The 16,481-nt window shown below is 33.7% G+C and overlaps 1 protein-coding gene across 4 annotated transcripts in view; it reads right to left on the reverse strand.

The window, feature by feature from the left end:
* Positions 1–3,100: 3,100 nt before the first annotated feature.
* LOC110371191 (uncharacterized) overlaps positions 3,101–16,481 on the reverse strand; it is a 130,622-nt gene continuing 117,241 nt past the window's right edge. For 2 of the 4 annotated variants that reach the window (XM_064040993.1, XM_064040994.1), the window contains exons 18-21: positions 16,382–16,478; positions 15,122–15,451; positions 14,542–14,667; positions 13,852–14,153 (exon numbers count right to left, since the gene is read on the reverse strand). In XM_064040993.1, the coding sequence (XP_063897063.1) occupies positions 13,966–14,153; positions 14,542–14,667; positions 15,122–15,451; positions 16,382–16,478 (741 nt within the window). In that variant the 3' untranslated portion in view covers positions 13,852–13,965. Of the gene's footprint in view, positions 4,209–11,971; positions 12,080–12,603; positions 12,732–13,167; positions 13,279–13,851; positions 14,154–14,541; positions 14,668–15,121; positions 15,452–16,381; positions 16,479–16,481 lie in introns of those variants that run through there. The other 2 variants (XM_064040995.1, XM_064040992.1) reach the window with 2 other exon arrangements.

Here is a 16,481-nt window from a genome sequence, read left to right on the forward strand (position 1 = left end):
TAACGGATTTGCCAGAAACTTTTAATTGCCACTTGACTGATGACCTGCGTTTTGGCTGCATCCAATTTAACGCTGTGGTTAATTAATTACCTATCAAACCTCTGGTTATTCTATCTTCTATCTTGCCTTGCTGACCTCAAAATAATACCAAAGTAATTTCAGTGTTGAATACACAATCAGACTCTAAAATACTTATTTCTCACGTTATTTTTTACCATACTACTTACCCCACAAATCTATCTCAAGAGTCTCATATCTGCAGGAAATCTTTTGAAACTTCTGGACTTAGTTTGAAATCGTTTCTGCGTTGATAAATAGTTTTTTTTTTCTATATTTGAAGTGACCACATCTTATAGGTACCTACTTGAATCTTATAGCGGCTACCTATAGGTAAAATTTTGCTGTGTTTTTACCTGTAGTTTATAGTATAATGGGAATTCTAAAGCTAAAGTATACCACCTGGATCGGCATCTTATCGCAGGAGGTACAAAACAATGGAATAGCCATTAGAAACAATTGCTGGATAATATTGTTTCCTTGACAACAGATCCGATGTTTTGATGTGCAGCAATCAAATGTGAGGAAAATAATAAATTTAATGGTGCCTGTTATCTCATGGGATATTTAGTGATGTCACTGTTTATAGCAACACTGGAGTAGCAACATCTCTAGTAACATGAGTGACCTTCAAAGTATAAGGACATTTAGACCCGAGTGTAGAGACAACATGAACCTCACTTATCTTAAAAACAATTGTTTGCTATGGATTTTCATGTTAAGTCGCTCCTTGTAAAGCCCTGGTAATCAGCTGAATCCGGTTAGGCTGGAAGCCAACCCCAACATATTTGGGAAAATTGCCGTTTTATGCTGTTGGTGTAAATTGGCCTTGTACAATGTAGTGCTATGATGTAAGTGAAAATAATTAAAAATATATATACAGTTGAGTTTATCTCTAATAAGGTCACATAACATTTTGACCTCATTTGAGAAATCACACGACTTCATATACACACTTCCATATTTCACGCTTACAACTAGCCTTCTATTTATCTATAGATTTATGGTAAGAAGTATTGTAATAGAACAGAATTTTGTGAGACGAGGAAAAAGCAATAAAACACACAGTTTGGGGGACATAATATTGTTATAATTTTCACCATTTTTATATCAATTACATACGTATCTTCTTAACTAATAGTTTAGTAAATCGGAAGGTTCAAATGTACCTATTTTAGTGGAAACTTATGATATAAATGAAAACATGTACAAAATGGACATTAAACATGCTTTTCAGATACAATAAGCATTACTTAAAACCACTAAAAATACCTATTAGGCATTCTTATATAATTTACAATATCATTTATTATAGTCTTTATTCCAACTGCAGTAAAGTCCATAATTCTAAACAGACAACTTTGCAAATGAGTGTATCACTCAATATGTCATATTTGGCGAGTAATGACGTTGACATAAAATGATGTAAGCGACACTGTGAATTTTAGTAAAGTTTTGTATTGAATGAAGTTTACTCTATAAGTTTAATCTATTTGGGATTATTAATTTTTTTGTTTGTTTGTTTTACTAGGATAGTTTTTTATATGTATTGTAAATATGTTAATATCTATGTAAATAAATGTACTAAGGATTATTAATGTGCGTTGTTGGTTGTATCTATATCTAGTTAAATCTGAGATCCTATTTTGAGATTCTGTGGTAAGTGTCAAAAACTAATTGTTTTGTTGTCAAGTTACATTTTATTTCAAGTCCCGTCAATAATCCACTGGTATTGCCTCAACACCGTGTTTATTATGTATTTTGTATGTGTCATTGCACTCGTGAAAAGTAAAAGGAAAAAATGCAGGTAATTGCGTCCTGTTGCGAAATTATGCACTTTTGATGTCATCAATTTGAGATAGTTCCAAGAAAGTCTGTCTGTAATTTGCATTTTTCCTTGATTTTGATTTTATAGTCCAGGGCATTTATTCTCATAGACAATAAAAATATACTTATACATTTTTTTTTAATCGAAAGAGGATTTTTGGCAGTTCTTAAAAATACAGGTTCGAAACATTAAGTGTTGTAAAAAAAATATTTCACTCCTTTTAATAATAGTGTGAAAATTATGTTATATACTTTTCCTGAAGAGTTATGCTAGGTTGTAATGTAATTAAGCATTTCAATTGTAAAACCGGAATAAATAATATAAACTAAGATCTGTTTAGAATGCTCCTGTGCAGTGTTCCATATGACAATACGACTCAACATGACTTTATTGCGAATTGAAATTAATTTTATTTGAATTTTTTAAGTACCAATTTCCACTAAAACAGATACATTGAACAGGAAGTTAATTCGGTGACATTAAAATGGACGTTCATTCAACTCAACTCAGATATGTGAACATCTACCCTACAGATCTATAAACACACTTACACTAGTTTACATATAAACTTATTACATATAGCATTCAGTACTGCTCGTTGCAAACTATATAGAAAAAGTTAAAAATCAAAACGAGCGAATAGTTTCTAAGATATATATAAAACTATGTTTATTTTTTCGAAAGATTTTTTTTAGCCTTTAGCTTTGAATATCCACGCTTTTGATGATAGATAGCTACCTATTATATATAGTGTTATTTAGGTAACATAAGCAATCCTAATTTTTGCTGTCACTTACATGGTTATAAGCTATTTTTCTTTACATGCAGCGTGAAAAACATTGTCTACCTAAAAAACTACAATATTGATCTATAAAACGCTATATTTAAATATATATGTATAATATATTATAAACATTGTGACATATATGTATAGTACGCAAAGATATTTCACAGACACTCAATTAAAGTGCGGTTCCATGAATGCGATTATTTATTTGTCGCTTGAAGGTGAGTTTTCAACGATATGTGTCTGGATTCTGTTAGTCTTAAAATACTAAGGTTTAAACTATTTTAAACTTTATTAAAATTAACAGAATATTTATTAATTATTATAGGTAATATAAATACTAAATAAAATTGTGCTCAACACAATTGTATCAAAATCTTTTGTAAATTATTCAAAAACACATAAAAAGAGTCGAGGAGATATTTTCACAAAGTCGCATTCATGAGACCCCCTTTACTAAGAAGACATTTTCAAGTCAAAGATATGTTGTTAGTGTATATTTCTCAAAGAATTCTCACATTACAATATAGTATACTACAAATTGTTAGAAAACACGAACATTGACAGAATTTGACACGATCAATTGCCATCACCAATTATATTATTTATTTTAATGATAACTTTTGGTTACCACGTTCTTGTTGATAGCAATCGACGCATTACAAAGTCTTACGGACAACAGTAAAGTCTATCAAATCGGTAGATTAATATTCATTGAAAATAATGTAATAGCAAAAAAATAGTTGAACCTTTTCAATATATGTAATGTTAACAAATTGATATTATTTCCCTTAAAAGCTATTAATTTTTATATTTTGAAAATCTTATACACTATTGTCCTGAACCCAATAATTTTGGGATTTTTCATTGTTCACTTTGAAAACACGGAACACGAATTTTAATTTTGATTTTTTGCATTTTTTCACCAGAATCTAGAAATTATTTACCGAATTTTTTGCAACTACTGTTATGGTGGATTTACAAAAACATCACGAAATCTTAATATTTTCTCAATTAAGTAGATTGACACCATTAATCAACAAAATGCATAATGTAAATACGTAGGAAATTATAATTATAACGTCATACTTTTCCCCCAAAAATACATTATAACCCCACAGATATGGTAATTTCAAAATTAATCAGCTATTCAGGACTTTTTAAATATTTTTTATATTTTTGTGTCATCTACCCATTTGGAGTTCAATTTTGCAATTATGTAAACACAGATAGTTTTGCCTGTACCTTGAAATGCATCCATACCTCTTTTGAAATAAATTAGAGCAAAAAAATCGGTATCATTCATATTTGTTTCATTAATCATTAAATTGTATTTTTATGATTGACAATCATTAATTAAGAAGTTCTGGTCAATTTCGCATTCCGTGTTCCAAGTGAATCTTTTCGTCATATAATATTTGTATATGTATACAATATTTCTCGAAATTTCGATAGCATATTCGCATACTCACTTGCAGTGTCCGGTGAAAATTATTTAACGTTTATCGTGCTTTATTTTTTTCGATGTTTCTCATCCTGTAACAAAAAAATATATTTTTATATAAACATAACATAATTATCATTATTCACTTATACTTTTTTGCAACAAAACTGATACTGTTTTATACAAAAACCAATATGTCAATGAGATTTGTAAAGCTAATACAAAAAAAAACCGGCCAAGAAGGGTTCCGTACCATTATTTATAAAAAAATCACGTTTGTTGTATGGAAGCCCCCAAAATATTTATTTAATTCTAGTTTTCAGTATTTTTTGTTATACCGGCAACAAAAATAACTACTGTGAAAATTTCAGCTCACTATCACGGTTCATGAGATACGGCCTGGTGACAGACGGACGAACGAACGGACGGACGGACAGACAGAGGAGCGAAAACAATAGGGCCCCATTTTAACCTTTGGGTACGGAACCCTAAAAAGAATGTACGTTCAGAATAGGACGAAGGAGTTTTGCGTCACTTGAAGTATAAAAAAGTAAAAGTATTGACAACCACCTCCTTTTCGGGAAGTCACTTAATAGTTCATTGTAACTAACACTTCATAACATTACCAAATACGTAAGTGGGACAAACTTAGTTAATGAAATATCCATAGTATCGTGACCACATTGGCGTGCTTTTCCTGTATTTGAAGGGTACTGAAAAGCATCATTATAATTTGTTAGTGTTTCTATGGAATATGTATTCCATGAAGCCCCTAGCAAAGGAATCACACGAATTTTGTTTAATAATTTGTCCATGAAATAACGTTACTTAAATTAATTCGAGTTATAAGCTAGTTGAATTAAATTGGCTGGCATTAAAATCTCTGACCTCTTCAACCTATTTATTTTGGGAACCCGATATCCCATTATAAGTCTAGTCAGACTTTCTGGCTATTGACTACGCATACATTTATAAATATTTAAATAAATAACGACTGCCAAGGATGGTCGAATGACAACCCATCAACTTAACGGGGTTTCCGAAACACGACGAACTCTTTTTGATAAGATGATAAACCATCCACGGACCGAGAGCGCCAATCGCTGCTTAACCCTTAAGATCGCTTTTTTCATATACTTAGAATTAGTTGCACCATTCAACTATTGCGATAACCGAACCATTTTCTGTTGTCAAATCGCCAATTTGACTAATGGGCTGATTAATGGTACACATTGACCTTAACAGTTTAAATTCTCAGCTGTACCCTTATAAGGTATTGTCCTATTTAGTTTACATATTTCACTAGTTTCCTACCTTCCTTATAAGGCATTACGTCAAAGTGAAAGTTTTCCGGTAAACCCACAGAACTTGATTACCACAATAATGAATTAGGTGCTCTTCGTAAATTAGAATGACGTAAAAGGTGGTCACCGTCGTCACTGAATAAAATGTTCATAGGTACTCAAATTGCTACACTACTAATTTTGTACCTACACGCAAAAGTTTGCTCGTCTTTCAGGCAAAAACTACTGAATGAATTTGATAAAACTTGGCAATAATCAAAATCAAAAAAATCAAAAGTCATTTATTCAAAATAGGCTGAAAATCAGCAGTTTTTGAACGTCAATTTTACGAAAGACAGCCCCCAAAACGCCCGCCCTTCACGACTTCCTATGTGTTTTTGCTGGGAAGAAGAAGTGGTGGAACAAACTCCCAAGCAACACCATTCTGTCTGTATGATTTGAAGAACCGTATACAATAAATAATTGTATATGTGTAGCTTAACTAGCTGCTGCAAGAAGTGACACCCGCTTTCCGAGGGAACAACATTCCGCGACCAGATAAAAAGAAACCTATATGTTATATTATTACACATATTTATTTATTTTTATTTCATTTAGTTAGTACAGGTAATATTTAGGCAATTATTCATCACTTTCACTGTAAAGACGTCAGAAATATGTTAATCATTAATTACTAAGGAAAACTCTTTAATTAAATTAATTTAACATAATCTTTATTAAATTATTTTGAGTTCGGGTCAAAGATTGATTTCTCTTTCGTCAATATTTAATGTATGAATCATTGATACCGTTGCAAATGTTTGTAAGTATAGGTGTTTGTTCTTGTTTCACGCAAAAATTAAATTAAAATTAACATTGCTCATATTTCAAAATAACATATAGGTTTTTTTTTGTCTAGGTGCGGGATTAGTTCTCTCAGGGAGCGTGTGAAACCGCTCATCATCTCCCGACTCTTTTCTCAACTGTTAGGGTCGGCCCCAGGCTACACGGATGCGACTGAGTACCAGTGTTTTACAAGGAGCGATTGCCTATCTGACCTCCTCAACCCAGTTAGACTATTGTCAAACATACTAGCTTCTGACTACCCGTAACGACTGCCAAGGATGTTCATTGACAGTCCGGGACCGTTATACATACGTGCCCTCCGAAACGCAGTAATTGGTGTCCAAGACGTCAGCAGCCTGGTAATCATCAATTACTAGGGAAAAGTTTTGAGTTTTCCTCCTTAATTATATTAATTACAATTTATTTTTCATATCAATTTCAGTTCAGGTCAAAGTTTATTTACTATTTCTTCTATATTGAATGTATGAATCATTGTTATCGTTGCAAATATTTGTATGTTTTGAAAGTTTTGAGTTTCCCTCTTAAATTATATTAATTGAATATTTAATTCATGACTCACTATTATCTCACGTTTTGTGGTCAAATTACTTTCATATTATATGTCGGTTATAACATTTTACCAAACTACGATACAATAACGCAAATATTAAATTAAGCCAACTGAATGAACACATAAATAAAATAAAAATCGAGAACATCTAAAAGTAACAGTATTTTCCTGATTGAAAGTCTACCACAGTGTAACATCTTAATAAAATTAAGATTAAAAGACATACAAAATATCTAGTCATTATGTTAAGAACAGGGACCAAGTAGATAATTATTGAATAACCTGGGTTTTCTAATATATTGACCTTCCTCATAATTAGATATACACATACTAACATCATATGTTGTAACAATGGCGTATGTAAATAACGGGAAATCCGATCCTTTAGAATTTATCACTCGTGGTTATATAACTACACATAGTTTTGTATAAGAAATATACCTACCTATTTCGCCAAACGAAAATAAACTTGAATTTCTTTCCTATAACTTTTCATTTAGTTTGCTAAGTACGCTTAAACGAATAAGATTTTTAAATTCATGTATTAAGAATCTAAATTATGTGAAAACCAAGTATAATATGTTAAAATGATCTATTCTAAAGTATTTTTTTTGTTTATTTATTTGTAGCCTAAGGCCCCTAAACTACTGAACCGATTTGAAAAAAAAAAATTCACTGTCTGGAAGCTATACTCTTCCCGAGTAACATAGGCTATATTTTATCCAAGTACAGATAGAAGTTACCCTGGGATGCAGATGAAACAACCAATAACTTATAAAGAGCAGAGAAACAGAACAATTATTATTCAATAATATGGGTTTTCTAATACCTAACCTTCACACTACATAGAAATATATTAACACATATCATACTAGGTATTGTATCAATTTCGTATGTCAATAACGGGAAATTATTGGATTTCCTTTGAGTTTATGATGCGTATATTGTGCATAGTTACAAAGTAGGTACTACACATAACTACAATATTTATTTATTGTGAGATAAATAAAATATTTATTTATTTAATATTTTATGCACATTTTGTACAATGGCGCACTTAAGTAATAAAAATATACGAGGAGGAATACGAAAATAGTCTTTATTTCTATGCTATAAGTTAGTTAATAATATAGCAAGGTTTTTTGTAGAAAATTCCAAGTTTGTTATGCTTAAGCGAACTCACCTAAGATTTAAATTAATGTGTTACACATCTTAATCATATTACATTCAAGTACAGTAAGTTTACTTTATATTACATCAGCTGTTTCACAAGGTTTTACCGGCATCTCAGGAAAACTTATATCCGTACCCGGATAAAACATAGCCCATGTTCAGCGTAGATAGTGTAGCTTCCTAACAGTGAAAGTATTATTCAAATCGGTTCAGTAGTTTCGGAGAATATACATTTCGAACATGGAATGACGTTTTATGAGCAGATTTTAGCAGATTTCAATGTTATTGTATTCTAATTGTTAATTAGAAAAATATCATACCGAAAATAGCTTTCCTATTTATTGTTTTAAAAACAATAAATATACGTGGAATTTCCAGTTTAATTACGTAGATAATTCTGTACATAGGTATTGTAGGATACATCATCGGTGACGAAATACACCTAAGGAAAAAAAATAGGTAGGTACCTATACAATTTGTGCATTTAAAACAATGCTGGATGTTATTATAAAACTATGAAAGTTTATTACCTACGTAACATCGTAAAACTGCTGAAAGGATATAAGAGAAATTTTATATAGAGGTAATTTGAACACTAAAAAGTTTATTAAATAGGATAATTTTCCAAATAGTTTACTCAATCACATACTCATCAAACTCCAGGTAATGCAAATAATTTTCTAAGAAGACGGGTAAAACCAGGCAAAACCGCTTGTTATTAAAAGGAAATTGCGGTAGCCTAGTGGTTTAAAGGACTTGCAACTCGTGTAAGAGTTTTCGGGATCAATTCTACGTCACCAATTTAACTTTTCTTAGGTATATGCACTTTCTAATGTTTATTTGGACACCGATAACTGAGCATCTGAAGGTAAATATCGCGAGAAAACTTGGACTTTAAAGTCTGGAATTGTCTGAGCCTTGAGTAAGCGTGGTGATTAAAGAGCATTCCTTCTTTATATGAGAAGATTCCTATGCCCTGCAGTGGGCTAGTAAAAAATTTATAGTTTAAAAAACATGCTAGTCATGTATTGTTATCAGAACTCGTAGCATGTGCAAAATTTCATCCTTATCGAAGATCGGGAAGTGGGTCAAATTAAGATTCCAAGATTTTCTTACATACATAGTTAGTTACAAGTGATGCTTATAGAAAAAGCCTGATGATGACCTAAAAGTTCAATACACTTATGAGTCAGTGAAAAACCTACCTTAACTTTATAACTACATATAATATGCATATAAAACGTAGGTAGCTGACTACATGTGTACCTACGTCAGGTACACTGTACGTCATTAAAAATTGTGAAGTTTGTAAAACAAACTGATTCATACAAAATGACAGCATTTAATACTATTTTTAAAGTAAGCGGCGATGGGGAAATTCCTATTGGTTAGTAGTGGTTTATGTGAAAGACTAAAATAAGAAAAAGAATATGATAGAATTAAATTAAAAATTTCGCCTTCTCGGTATATTTTGTTCTGCTTTAATATATAATAAGTCTAGATGAGAAAAAAATTAAAAGTGTATTACAATGATTGTTTAGAGGAAAAGCAATCGGGAAATGTTAGTTTCACTTCGTAAGGTACATAAATATATTTTTTATTGCAGTTTAAAGTTTTTAGGTTTTTTTATCTGTCTTTGAACACTACGAAATGTCGCCGCCATGCTAATGACGTCATTACGGTAGTAAACAAAAGTGTCAGTTAAAATTTTCAATACATATCAAAATATGTATTACTGACAGCTGTAGTTTGTTTACTAACGTAATGACGTCATGACAAAAAACAATCATGGCGTCCGTTGTGTGCCGCGTTTTCGCGAAATACGCGCGAAATTTGAAATTATGATAAAACAATTAATTTATATTTGTACATAACGTGAGAAAAAAAAATATTTTTAATTTTTTAGAGATATATTAAGACTAAAGAATTTATTTAAGATATATTTCAAAAATGCATGTAATACCCTATTGTTTTGTTATCGTTCAGCCAACAAACTAAACTTTGTAATTTAAATATTCTTTAATCTCTGACTCGAGTGTTTAAATTCAATAGATAGATAGATAGATATAATCTTTATTATGTATACCATGTGATTTTAAAGTAGGTGACACAATGGGCGGTCTTATCGTTAAAAGCGATCTCTTACAGACAACCTTTGGAAGGATTGAGACAAAAGGAAATACCAATCTCGATTAGATACCGTTATTGGAATAGAACGATTAAAATTGTGAAAGGCATGCGATCACCGTAAGGGTGGGTACACCATGTAATAACGATAGCCAAATGACATCAATTTGACACCAGGTCATAGTTTGGTTAACCTCAAATTCTCAAATTGTAAACACATACGTAATTCACGAATGATTCGTAGTTTGTTGATCAACAATATGACTAAGTATCAAAACATTCAAAACATATTTGCACCCGGTTTATTTAGATCAAAACAGTAGGTACCTGTTTGGTTTTTACGAAATCAAATTTTGATGCGTTGCACTACAAATATGTGTGTGCCACTGTAAAATGTACCTTATGGACTTTGGCGCTTACGTCGTTTAGAAATACAAATTGTACGTGGTTGTTTAGAATATAGCAACATAATGTCGTAAGTGTCAATGCGTATAAGGTACATTTTACAGTGGACTGACACACATAGCATGCTAAAGCAGTGATATCATTTTAAACATGTAAACATAGTGATACATTTGTTTTGTCAATAAATGCAGGAATTATTAAGAATAGTTAAGTTTTAAAATATGATTTTACTTTCGAGCGTAACTGTCGCTTAACCTAATCTTAGTTTTGCGTATAAAATCTTAATATAAAAATACACACTCGATTAACACTTGGTTCTCGATAGGTGGCTGGGCCAAGGGACTGATTCAGATGGCAGTACTTCTTGATACGGTGCGTATTGTGAAGAGGTTTCTATCTATGAAGCCCTAACGACCGGTACCTTGGACCCTGTGCCCGATATCGCTAGCCATCTATTTCGATGTCAAGAAATTATCAGCATATTTTAAAATGACTTTAATATTTTTACGGGTCTTGGTCATTTTGATGAAACTTGGCAGTATTTTAGCTATAACATCAGAATAACATTTAGACCACATGTTATCCGGGTGCGGGACTTAGTTCCTTCAGGATTTGGGTGAAACTGGGTGTTTGCTAGCTAAGTATAAATTCACATATTAATGATTCAATTTCTATGTTTTATGGGAAGGCCCACCATAGAGTTTTAAATCACAAATCCCACTAGATAAGAAAGCATGAAATATACGTCATAATATTGTATGTACACAGAATTTCTTACATACACTACTGTATGGAAATACCGAGCTAAAATCGGATTGAGGAAAATTGTATGCATTGTTTATTTAATAAATATGTGTATTTATGGCGTATAGAATTATTTAGAAATTAATGTCAATGATTTTGACTCTTAATTTCTTAAACCAAAATACCTACATCGTAAATGCAAAAAAACTGTGCTAGTTTATGTCTAAATATTAACTACGAGGATCTATTGATCATAAGGTTAAGCAACGCTTGACCTGGTCGGTCCGTGAATGGATTACCATCTTGTTATGACGAGTTTCTCCGTGTTTCAGATGCCACGATAAACTGGGGGGTCCCGGTTCTCATTTGAACATCTTTGGCAATCCTTACGACCGTTACAAAAGTCTGATAACCAGTTTTAAAAAGGCCTTAGGCAATCCGTCTGTCTGACACCAGGCTATTATTCACATTTTTATATTGCCGGTTTAAAATTACAACGTAGAATAGGATAAATAAGTATTTTGGGGGATTCTCATACAACAAAACGAATTATTCTACCGATCCCTTTATGCGCGAGTTTGGCTCGCACTTGATAGATTTTCTTTGGTTTTGTTGCTCCGTCCTATAGTAAGTTGTTTGTCTTTAATTATTACAATACGAGAAACAATCATGTAATTAAATAATATGGTAAAAATAAATACATTACCTAGCGTATCTTAGGCGCGGATCGGTCGTTGCAGTGTTTGTTGCGGCGTAACGTTGCGCCGCGTTTGATCTGCTCCATCAGCGAAGTGTGGCAGATTCGAGGGTCGGGCTGTCGATACAAAATACATTACAACTTGTGATAATTACATAAATATCTATTTATATTATGTTGTAGCATTTAGCCTGAAACTACGTCCGGGGGGCATTAGTGTTTAGTTCAGTTTAAATATTTTTATTTTTGCTTTAATATCTGAAGAACTAAAATATGACGAGTTTTCTGAAAAACTCCCGGTATTTAACAATTAATCCCGTAGGTATGATATTTGTTCGAATCAGAAATGAGGAGATCAGCAGAAGAACCAAAGTCATTGACATGACAGCCCGAAGAATTGCTAAGCTGATTATACCGCCACCAGTCGGTCGCCGGAGCCTCCTCCGTTTTCTAACGGACACATGGTGCATCATGAAGTTGGCTATTGGGGCAGAAAGATGTTGTTTTGCCCCTTACATCCACTTCTTAACCCCTTATATGTGCGGATCCACGCGAGACACAACTATTATTTTTATTGTTCTCTAATTAGCAACATATAAGAGGTTAATTTCTCGGGAAGAACAAATGAACAGTATATGTACCTGTGCATGAGCATTGATGATGTCTCGTACGGTGTTGGCGCGGGTGTTGTCGAGTTGTCGCCGCTGTTGCTGGATGGTGGCTGAGAGCTTGTCCAGGAACGCGGGTTGTACTGCGCTCGGGACAGTACCTGGTTAAATATATAAATAAGTATAAGTAAAAGGATATCGGCCCATATCCCTTATATCATATACCCTGATATCGAGACACTTGCAAGAATTTATGATGGGTCCACACGATTACAACATAGAATCTAGTTTATAGTACCTATAGTTGTAATTTCTCCCTTTTTTATTTATTTATAAAATAAATATGTAACGCAAATATTTTTTAACAATCGTAAGCGTGGTTTTTAACGCCCAATCCTACTCTATGTCATAGGAGGCCTGTGCCCAGCAGTGGGTCGGTAAAAAGGCTGACGATGATGAGAAAGAACACGTTCAATAAGTCCCTCCAGCTAATTTTTGTAAATAAGCTGTCGTAAAATTTAAGAATCCCATGTGCAGTAGAACAATTAAAAGTCTAATAACAATAACATTCAACACTAAATGAAGTACAGGTCTTACCTTTCCCCTTAGCAGGTGGGTCGGCAGGCGCAATACTGGAGATGGCGCGGCGCGGGCTGCGCGGCGACGCGGGCGACAGCTTCGCGCTCAGGCTCGCGATTAGACCGCCTTCTGGAATATATTATGCTGGATAATCACTTCTACATATGGTGAATAAGAAAAAAAAGAGAAAATATAATCATTTCATACAGCAAGATAAAAAAACTGCACATATTTAGACATAGCCACGTCTAAATATGTGCAGACGTATGTGTCAGATGATACCAAGGTAATTTGAATCTTATCTCAAGACGTCAAAGTCCATCCATATGGACTGTCTAATATCGAAGGATAGCTATATAAAGTTATGGCAAGCGATGACAAACTGAGCACTTGAAAAGGACTTGTGAAATATGAAATATGAAGATTGGGGAAAAAGAAGAAATTTAAATGTCACTGCTTCTATTAAGATGACACCCGGTAAGTATGCTCAATATTTTGATTACAGTTTTCTTTATAGAACTATCTAAGACAACTACTATTTAATTCGAAAAATTAATAAGATATTTGAAAGATTCCTTATGAACATTCTTAATAATGTTGATGGTTGATGCCAGGGGACTGAGTCTGTCGTGTCGCGACATGTTGTTGAAGCCGGCTATTATTTTATCATTAGACATTAATATTTGTACTTACGTTCTAAATGATGTCTGTCAGCACTGTGTGAGCGGGCGGCGATGTTCTTGCGCAGCGCCAGGGGACTGAGTGTGTCGTGTCGCGACATGTTGTTGAAGCCGGCTATTATTTTATTATTAGATATTAATATTTGTACTTACGTTCTAAATGATGTCTGTCAGCACTGTGTGAGCGGGCGGCGATGTTCTTGCGCAGCGCCAGGGGACTGAGTGTGTCGTGTCGCGACATGTTGTTGAAGCCGGCTATTATTTCCGACGGTTGAGCGTAAATCGTGTTGTTACCGTATTTCTTTTCTTGTTGCATTTTGAAGCCTGTACACGAAAAAGGCTTTTGAACTTCAATGCTTGTGTATATTTATATGTACTTCATATTATAAATAGTTAAAGAAATCAGAACCGATTGAACACATGCCCGAGAGGACATGTATAAATGGCTGAATAACTAAACTATGTGCAGACGATTTATAGGTACCCACTGAAAAAATATGAAAGGCATCATCTATATGCACTTTATTAAGTTTGTTGGAACAAGCTAATCTCAGGAACAACTGGTCCAATTAAAAAAATCTTGCAGTGTCAGCCCATTTATTGAGAAAGGCTACTCTTAGCACGGACGCGGGTGAAACCGCTAGCAAAAGCCAATATGTCACGTTTGGATCAAATAATTTGTCAAACAATTTTTCTTCCATAGATAACTTACCCGTCTGTCCATAATGTGACTCGTTAGAGACTCTAGGCCCGAAGCTAGAGAACGAGTTGTTCTCGCCGTAGCTCGGCGTCGACGGCGACGACCCGTGCGGCGAACCGCGACTTTCACCGTAAATCGCTGCGAAATTATTGGAAAAAATTGTTGTGAAATCGTAGAGTACATATGTATCTAAAGCATACTTTACAGTAGGCATAATTTCATCTTTACAATATACATGCTTACTGGCTGTGTGGAGTTATAATATGTATTAATAGGTACATAAGTATATGTAGTTTATCAATTGTTCAAGTTATTTTAGCATCCAAGCACACACAATCTAATAAATAGCTTACTATGGGGCTAATCTAATATAATATCATAGAAACAAGTTTTAACGTAGGAATATTATACTATTCCTTAATTCATAAATGGTGGCGCCTGTTGCTACGTAAAGAGCAAAACACCTGATTAACAAAACTGTACCAATGTAGTAGTTGTAGGGTTAAAAAGAATATTGCATTATAAAATCAAGTTCTTTTTTTTATTTACAAAAACCATCAAAAAAAATATTACATTAATAAAAATAACTCACCAGCATTCAACAAATCCGAGTTCGAGCTATTCAAACTATTTTTCCTCACGTACATAGAATTTTCCACATACGCCATGATTCTGTGCCCTGTCTGCCCGTATATAGGGTTCAAATTCCCAGTGCTGTTCAAACTTGTCGACGACGAAAAATTGCTCTTAGCTTGTTGGAAGGTAGAAAGAGATGGGGTGGTTGGGGATTGCGGGTTGGCGTTATTCTGATTTTGGTTCTGACTTTGTAGTTGCTGTAAGCTTCGGCGGACGATGCCTGGGGAGGCTGGCATGTGTTTCAACTCGGTCAGTTGTTTCACTGTTTCTGCTACGTTTATGTGGGCTGTAAAGAAAATGGTTGGTGAATTATTACAGAATTCGTACATCTCACAAAAAATTGTTTATGCCAGAGTTTCCTTATAGGAACTGGGCACAAAATAATAAGATTTTGATGGAAGTGTTTGCACAATAAAATGCACAATTGTAACAGCCTTTTTATCGTCCCACTGCTGGGCACAGGCCTCCTCTCACACAGAGAAGGATTGAGCAATAATCACCACGCTTGCTCAATGCGGGTTGGTGATTTCAGACTTTATAGTCCAGGTTTCCTCAAGATGTTTTCCTTCACCTTTTTATCAGCCATTGGTGTCTAAGATATACTTAGAAAGTACATACAAACTTAGAAAAGTTGCATTGGTACTTGCCTGACCTGGAATCGAACCCACGCCCTCATACTCGAGAGGTTGGTTCTTTACCCACTAGGCCACCACGACTTTTGCAAAAAATGCACAATAGCAGTAGAAATACATGATTAAGAAATTCTTAAGATATAAATTCTTTTATTGATGTATAATAAGTTATATTTGTGCACAGATAAAAGAAAATAATGTGTGTGCTCTACAGCATCTAGAAAAAAATATTGTGTCTCTCGTTTCAGCAATGTGCATCAAGCAAGTGCACGTTGTGAAAATAAGCTCATTCTATGCAGTTCGGAAACTTACCATTATTGTGTACAAAAATAAAATAAGAAAATGAAAGAAAAGCTACTGAACCAATGTAGATAAAATCGAGTTTTTGGTGAAAGCTCGAGAGCTGACTCTAAGAATAGACATAGGTTACCGCAGTTTCCTCGACATGCAGCGCCGATCCCAAATAAAATTGGAATAAGGGCAGGAGGATGATGATGAATTATTTTGTCACATAACTAAACCAAAACTGCCCCTATTAAAAAAAAATACTAAAACTAATAGAAAAGTGCACAAAGTATGTATACGGTCATAATCACCGGCGTCGGCGTCAGGTTGCAACAAGAAGGCGGGCGGCGGCGGCAGGTTGTCCGCTTCGGTACATAGCTGGGGACTTTGGGTGTTCTG

This window comes from Helicoverpa armigera, chromosome 24 (assembly GCF_030705265.1).
Source record: "Helicoverpa armigera isolate CAAS_96S chromosome 24, ASM3070526v1, whole genome shotgun sequence".
Taxonomy (NCBI): Eukaryota; Metazoa; Arthropoda; class Insecta; order Lepidoptera; family Noctuidae; genus Helicoverpa; species Helicoverpa armigera.